This window comes from Salvelinus sp. IW2-2015, linkage group LG20, assembly GCF_002910315.2.
Source record: "Salvelinus sp. IW2-2015 linkage group LG20, ASM291031v2, whole genome shotgun sequence".
Taxonomy (NCBI): domain Eukaryota; kingdom Metazoa; phylum Chordata; class Actinopteri; order Salmoniformes; family Salmonidae; genus Salvelinus; species Salvelinus sp. IW2-2015.
This window is the reverse complement of record NC_036860.1, coordinates 76,193,358-76,201,732: the sequence shown is the minus strand read 5'-3', so window position 1 is coordinate 76,201,732 and position 8,375 is coordinate 76,193,358. Positions and strand designations below refer to the sequence as shown.

Here is an 8,375-nt window from a genome sequence, read left to right as displayed (position 1 = left end):
ATTGACGGAGTCGAAAGCCTTAGCCCAGGTCGATGAATGATGCACCTAATGTCTCTTATCGATGGCGGTTATGATATCGTTTTAGGACCTTGAGTGTGGCTGAGGTGCACCCATGACCAGCTCTGAAACCAGATTTCATAGCGGAGAAGGTACGGTGAGTTTTGAAATGGTCGGTAATCTGTTTGTTAACTTGGCTCTCAAAGACCTTAGAACGCAGGGTAGAATAATACAGGTCTGTAGCAGTTTGGGTCTAGAGTGTCTCCCCTTTGAAGAGGGGGATGACCGCGGCAACTTTCCAATCTATGGAATCTCAGACGATACGAAAGAGGTTGAACAGGCTAGTAATGAGAGCCAGAAATCTTGCTTGTTTGTAGGTGACCAAATACTTATTTTCCACCATAATTTGCAAATAAATTCATTAAAAATCCTACAATGTGATTTTCTGGAATTTTTTTTCTCATTTTGTCTGTCATAGTTGAAGTGTACCTATGATGAAAATTACAGGCCTCTCTCATCTTTTTAAGTGGGAGAACTTGCACAATTGGTGGCTGACTAAATACTTTTTTGCCCCACTGTACATTATATGACCTCTGAATGTTGGTATGCACTGCCTCATTCTCTGTGGTGTCATCATCAAGCAAATTAAGCATGATAATGACTATAGTGGGTGCTGGTACTGTAACACTCTGCTGACATATACTGCATGTACGCCCAGTGGTTAAATTGAGAGGTGGGGGGGTATGACTGTGAGAAGGTCAGTTCTGCCGACTTTTTAAAATAACATTCTATTCCAAAATAAATGAAAATTCTAAAATAGAATTTCCCACTCCGGAAATGAGCCCAATAACATATTGGTCCATATTATCAGGCAGGTGTGTTATTTAGCAATAAGCATTATCACCTGATGTAGCCCACCTGATGCTAACTGTTAGATCTAAACATTAGGCTATCTTGTTGCCAGTCAGCAACATATTGATGACTTGAATGCCCCACCCAAAAAATTCCACTGGCACTCAGCCAACCAAGGATCATGTACTGTGAATTATTGCAGGTCTACCTGTTACATCCGTGTTACAATTAGCCCCGATCTTATGCATTCAACGCCATTAGCGAGCTCTGACGAGCATAAACCATTCCGCTGCTAAAAACTCTGGTTCTAAAATAGTGCATTTTACACATTTTGGGGATTTGAGAAATAAGTGTAGTAACACCAGAACGCTCTGTGATCCTCCGCTATTTACAGTGGCCATCATAACTGCTTCCAAATGTGGGTTTTCCCGCGACCTTATTAAGAATGTTGTACAGTGACTGGGCATCCATATGTCTCTCCCTGTGCAGCACTAATTTGACTGCTCCTCAAGAGGAATATTACTTTCTCGCATAGAATGCGACAGGCTGAACAATTTAACAGGTAAACTATTCTACTATTGGGTTGTCTGATTTTGCAGTTGCTTACTCGTGTTTTTGGTTGTGGAAAATTAAAATGTGGACAACACATTTTTCATTATATATTTCAAAATTAGGGAGAGGTGTCATGCCCATAGAGGGCACAGGTGCAAGTACCCCCCACAAATGTGTCTTGTTAATATATATTATTATTATTATTTAAAAAATAATACTATAAGCCACCGAGCAATTTTATGCCCAGATAGGTTCCTAATCTCCCAACATCATAACTAGCTACCAAGAAGCCATTTCAGGCTATCAATCAAGTTAGAGTAGCTAGCTTGTCTAACTATATTAGCTGGCATGCCTTTTGAAAAGCAAGCAATTACTATATGTACTGAATAAGACTCACATTACTTTCAATATTTTACACACATTTTTGCAGAGATGCAGAAAAGCATATTTAGTTTCTTTTAAAAAAAACTGTCAGGAGGACATAGACAGCTCAAGAGGTAACCTATGTTTAGATATGCAGAAAAATAAACAGTTTTGACATAGAATTAAGCATAATTACTATGGTTCTAGATTGCAGCAAAATGCTGTTTCAGGTGTTTGAAAAATGCTAAATTCTCCAACTTCAGGACCGGGACATATCCCAATATGGATCACCCCCAAGCCATCCTCATGTAGTTTGTGCTCCCTCAGATTTCTGGGGTGCATGACGCCCCTGACCAAAGGTCCCGGGTCTCATTTGAATCATAGGTGCCGGGTGTCGGACCCGGCGGGACCCGGCCCAATTAAACCCCTGTGTACGCCTGAAGAGAAGATTTACAGAACAAGAACAAGTGTCATCTCCTTGCGACTTCACTGAGTCATTTAACTTCATATTTAAAGTCCTGAAACCCAAAGCTCTGCCAGATCAGATAGCCTAATCATTAAAAGGAGACCCCAAATATTGACACATCCTTGGAAGCCAGAGTCACTGTCACAGTGATGAGTCATCACACAAACATGTCAAAACTCTAAACTGATTTATCCTTCAATCACGACCAGATAGTCCATCTGCTCCGTAAGGAGGGAGGGAGGACTGAATTCCAGCTCAAGAGGCCTTCATCCCTCCCTCCCTCCCTCCCTACCCTCCCTGACCCCTGTCCTAGGCCTCTCCCATGTTATTGAAACCTATATACTAGCTGTTGAGTAACTGTTTGAGTTTCTGTTTTCAAACCTTCTCTGGCCCCTCTATGCAAACAGTGAACTTCACCAGGAGGGATTCAGAGAATGCACTAGGACAAAGATCAGATACTGTTTAAAACACACATCTGATTCTGATCCCAGAGCAGGTAGAATGAAGCCCTCAGATCAGAGGACAGTGACAAGTAGACAATGATGAACGGGAAGAATATATATAAAGTCACAGGCACAGTACTTAACCTTCGATACAACATTTAAGTAACCCTCCCCCTACAGCGTCAGTCCTGCAAGGTGCTACTGGAATGTGTCTCAGTGCCAGTCATCCTGTGGTTGTGTCACGCTCGTCATAAAGATTGGACCAAGGCGCAGCGTGGTATGTTTCCATCCTTTTATTTGGAATAGAAAACTCAAAGGGAAAAAACAATAAAACGAACAGTGAAGCGCAAACTAGTGCTCACAGGCAACTATACCTAGACAAGATCCCACAAAGCACAATGGGGAAATGGCTACCTAAATATGATCCCCAACCAGAGACAACGATAAACAGCTGCCTCTGATTGGGAACCACACCAGGCCAACATAGACATACAAATCCCCTAGATAACACACCCTTAATCACACCCCGACCTAACCAACATAGAGAATAAACAGCTCTCTATGGTCAGGGCGTGACAGGTTTTCATTTCTCTCCTGTCTGCGCCACCAACCTGCCTGAGAGGACACTGGGACAGATCACCATTTAATGGTAACTTTTTGCTTCTAATTAACCAACTGAATTCTTCTGAATTCACTCAAAATACATTTTGTCTGCTTAGAATGAGGCTTGAAAAGTAATTTCTTTCTGTCAAGCTGTTAGTCATTCTCACATTAGAGTTGACTTGGTGCATATTAGTGAATATTAGCCTGTAACTGAACAGAACAAATGTGTGCAACCACCGAATTGCTTTTGCTAATACATTGTGTTACATCAGAAAGTTTACTTACATTCACTTTCATTTTCTCCTCCAAAATTGTGTTTGTTTATTTATGGGATGTGACGCAAACACTTATCCACCTTCTTTGTTATTYCTTGTCTATGCTATTCACTCTCCTCTTACTCTGTCAGAAGCATGTGGAGTGACTGATAATACTGTTTGAGAACTGCTCTGAGATAATTATGAAGTGGGCCATTTAAATTACGGGGTAAGGTTTTTGATTGTTTATAGATGGCTGGTTGTTTAGTCTGATGCTCCCATGGCCTAAGGGCTCAGACAGGGGCCTGACAGCTATCTGATTATCTCATGGTGCCTGCAGACAGCTGTGGAATTACATAGAAGACAGTTTTAGATGGCCAGACATAAACTCATGACCCTTCTGGTCACAGAGCCACAGCCAAGATGCACGCCTGTGTGTGCTGAAACACAGGAAAGATCTCATCACATGCATTGAGTGTTTTTCATTACAGCTATCTTGAGATCTCAACTATCTTGACTACATGAAGCCAGCTCAGATTTTTGTCCTCTCAAAATCTGATAGGAGAGTCCCACAAGATAAGAAGGAAGTGGCTATAGATGGAGAGGAGTTGGCAGGGTGTCCAGAGAAGAGTGAGATTGTGAGAAAGGGTTACTTTTTGGAGGAGAGGAACGGTCACACAGAACATTGGGTCAGACAGAGACCAAATAAACTAGTTAGGATTGATTCTCCTCTGAGACCTCTCTGGCAGGAGGTACAGCACTGACTGCACAATAAAGGTAATAAAATCTCTGGATGGTATTTTAGTCTGGTATTGTGGTGGGGCAGTCTCAATCTGCCCCTCATTGACCACCACCCAGACAAAACTTCTCGAACCCTTCTACTTCCAGTACATTACACTGAGCTAGAGGCAAAGTGATTGAGCCCCTGGCTTTGCACAATGCAGGTGTGCCTCTGGTTATGCTTACACCTCTTCTCCTCACAGATCAATTAGCATTTCCAAGAATAAATCCATTGTGAATGTACCCCTTATCATCTTCTCTTTATCTGGCCTTGAACTATATAGGAGCTTAGCACTGCAGGCGCGGGAGTGTGATAACTGTGTTTTCCTCCTCTTTAGCGCTGGCACCGCCTCCTGATCCACAAGAAGATCCACTCTCAGATCCACACTCGTATCCACACTCAGGTCCTTTAATGGAGAGTGTTCCTCTCAATAAACAGTCTTCTCTATGGCAATGTTGCCTAACTAACATAATGAAGTGTGTCCTATTCAGAAACACTGTAAATGGTAGTGAGTCAGCCAGGTGCTATGCTCATCATCTCAGCGACTGGAATATTAAAGCCCAGCGTTCGAAGCCACCATACCTGGAAAACACTCAATATAACACACCAGCTTTCAAAAGTCTGTTTAGATTATAGTAAGTCCATTGTTTATGTTCAAGGTTCCTCTGTGCTGTGAGCATCTGATGGAACAAAGTGCTAGCTCAGCACTCCAGACAGACACCTGGTAATCCCATGCCCTCAGACTCCAGTGACACACAGTGCCAGCCACCTCATTAGTAAGTGGTGAACTAAAAGTCATCTGGGTAAAACCACAGACTATAAAAGCACTGTAGAGATGAACTCGAGTTCAGCATAGCTATCAAAGCTCAATGATGCACTGACTTATAAAGTAATCAATCCTGGAGAAAAAAATAAACAGGTTACCTATAGGCTAATAAATCGTATGAACTCCAATGTCATGGATAGTGCTTCAGCATCATTTTTGGAATATCAAATCAAATGTTATTTGTCACATGTTTCATAAACAACAGGTGTAGACTAACAGTGAAATGCTTATYGACCAATATGATAAAATGTTCTGTAAATCCCCTCAATATTTTAGGCAAATGTCAAACAAATTGTTTTTTATCATGTTAGGAATGACAGCAGCATAGTTGTTTTATGTTGCGGTTTCAATCAAGGTATACAGGAGCAGGGGCAAATGGAAATACAGCAGTTATCTTCACCCCTGGCTCTCTGGTACTATAATAGCTTGTCCTGGGTTTATTACATAGTAAGTATGTTGTTAGTACACAGGTATAAGAGCAACTACATTTAATAATAGCCAACTATAGCCTACCTTGAATTCCACGGACAGTTGCGGGATGTATTCCAGAGTCCAGAGTGCCCTAACAAGTGATGCCAACTGCTCAGTGACTTCACCTCTGGCATGCTGCGTGTCTTCACTTTTAACAATCCCATTAATTCTCCTTCGACTAAAATCCAATTTATACCGTTCCAACCCGAGATACTCTGCGAGCAGGTCAGTGTTGCTCAAGCACTGGACCACGGCGTTCATGAAACAGGTGTTCCCATGATTTTTCAAGCCTACAACGCCTGGAATGTTGCCACCATAGCACCATAAAACCCTTTCTTTCACCGAGCAACGGGAAGAAGCTATCGCATTATTTTTAACAGAATCATCCCCGGCGACATCCTCTTTGATATGTCCTGAGTTGGCACTGAGTGTGCAAGGTGTCCCGTCACGAAACCCCCCATCGTCATCCTCTGCGCCCTGAACTGCAACGTCTCCAAAGTGGGTAAAAGTGCCCAAAGTTTTGATTATTTTATTTACAAAACTCCCCACCGACTTCAATGATTTCTTTCGAAAAAGCCGTCCATGTTTCTGTTTGTTTTCCTTGCGCTTTGCTGCCTTTGACGTGGCTTCATCCTTCACACTGCAGTGTTTATCCATATCTTTATAATACTTTGCCGATGTTGGAGAATTCTGGAATTAATTTCGAGGCCAGTGTGCCACTTTTCTGCAAATATTTCCCATCCGGATACCGTGAGGAGGACAGAACACAAGCGCACAGAGGTGAAACCATTGCGGAGCCATGGCACATCAACACATATCAACTCCGTGCAGCCGGTAAACGTCAAACATTTCAACACTTACTGAAACCCTTCATGCTTGTTGACCAACATACACGAGCTCCATCGATGTTCAACATTACCCGCGCCTTTCCTTGCCTCCTACTTGCTTCCTTTACGGGCATGTACACACGCACTTACCCATCGCTTCGAACTTCGACTCGAAAGAGGCGTGTATTCATATGCGTAGTGTGTGACTATTCCCTCCCACTTTGATTCTAGTCCCTGTATCATCAGAGTAGTTTACGCTGGCATAGTAGGCCATATAAACGCTGACTCACAAATTGATGTTTCCAGGTTTAACTTTTATTCTCATGAAAACAATCAAGTTGATGTTTCCAGGTTTAACTTTTGTTCTCATGAAAACAATCAGTTTTTCATGGTTGAATGTTGAAACAGTCATATTTTCTGTTTGGCAGGTTTTCTCTGTTAATATTAAATATATGGATAAGTCATGGACAAGTTTTTGCATTTAGAACACACACATATTAGCCAATCATAAATGGATTAATGATGTGTAGACATTATTCAAGTAGGTTATTTGGGTTTCCCAATGTTTGGGAACCCCTGCTGTTTCAACCCACTGGCATGAAGGGGAGTGGTGAGGTGCTCACCTGAAGAGAGCAGTAACCAACCATACACAACAAGATAGAAGGATATGATGGAAAATAAGCAGACATATTTCAGTCAGGTTATTCTCAAACATGAACTTTATGGAGTTGGTGGGGGGGGGGAAACGGTCCACTATCTTTGCAAAAGCTCTGGTAGGCCACCTTGTAAACATAAGTGCATCCCATTTACATTCACAACAATATCATTCAATACCTTGGGGAATGCCCTGGCAGAAATGGAGACCTTGTGAAATAATGTCTTGTTAATCTATACTCAGGCAATGAAATGGGATCACTAATCAGAGTAGGATTTCTAAAGGTCCAATGCAGCCAATTTTATCTCAATGTCAAATCATTTCTGGGTAACATTAAGTACCTTACTGTGATTGTTTTCAATTAAAATGGTTTAAAAAAAAGCTTCTTAGCAAAGAGCAATTTCTCAAGCAAGAATTTTGCTAGGACTGTCTGGGAGTGGTTTGAGTGGGGAGGGGGAAACTGAAATGTATCTGTTATTGGCAGAGAGATTTGGAACTCTCTTTCTTATTGGTCTATTAAGTAATTTACCACATGGTGATGTCACCATGGAAGGCCAAAACTCTACCCCACCAAAACAGGCAGAGATTTCAGGCAGTCTTTTCAAACAGTTCTTACACTAAAAGAGTATTATCATAATTTTCACAATTTTACAGTATTTTTCCAACCTCATAATGTGGAAATATATATAAATCACGTTTTTGACTCCACTGGACCTTTATAGAAGTGTTTCTTATTTTGGCTTATTAAACATAAATTGAAGATTTATTGAGTAATAAAAAATAACTCTCATATCCAGACCAACTCTCCTCACCAGTGCTAGACTGAGAGGGAATCAGGGTGGTGAGAATTTTGTCCAGGGCAGGTGAGTGTACCTCCATGGCAGTATGGACCCATCTACACTGATGCTGATCACGTACTTGTTGTTGGAGCAGATCTTGACGCTGTTGATACTGCCACTGTGCCCAGTGCCGATGTCTGTCACCTCCTCAGAGTACCCCCCACACCTTCACCAGCTTGTCATCACCATTCGCCACCTACGTGGAGACACAAAGCAATACATTATTATAGGATATCAGTGTTTCATTTAGTCTGTTGTCAGTGCAGTACAATGGGTATAGTACAGACTGTCTCATTTTACAAAGGCTTGATGAATGATGTCTCTGAGAGACAATGAAATGTTGTGGCCTAAGATTAAATTGAACTGTATAACCATACATATGCTGTTTCTTAATCTGAGCCAGTTTCTCACAGCAGGAAAATAATCCTGCAGCAACAGGAAATGTA

General features: G+C 41.7%; 1 protein-coding gene across 1 annotated transcript in view; it reads right to left on the bottom strand.

Annotated features, from left to right (window-relative positions):
* The window catches only part of LOC111980498 (ubiquitin carboxyl-terminal hydrolase 43), a 97,074-nt gene extending 90,477 nt beyond the window's left edge, over positions 1–6,597 (bottom strand). Inside the window, exon 1 of the mRNA XM_070449789.1 lies at positions 5,651–6,597. Within this exon, the coding sequence (XP_070305890.1) occupies positions 5,651–6,265 (615 nt within the window). The 5' untranslated portion in view covers positions 6,266–6,597. The remainder of the gene's footprint in view (positions 1–5,650) is intronic.
* Between the last annotated feature and the right edge of the window lie 1,778 nt (positions 6,598–8,375).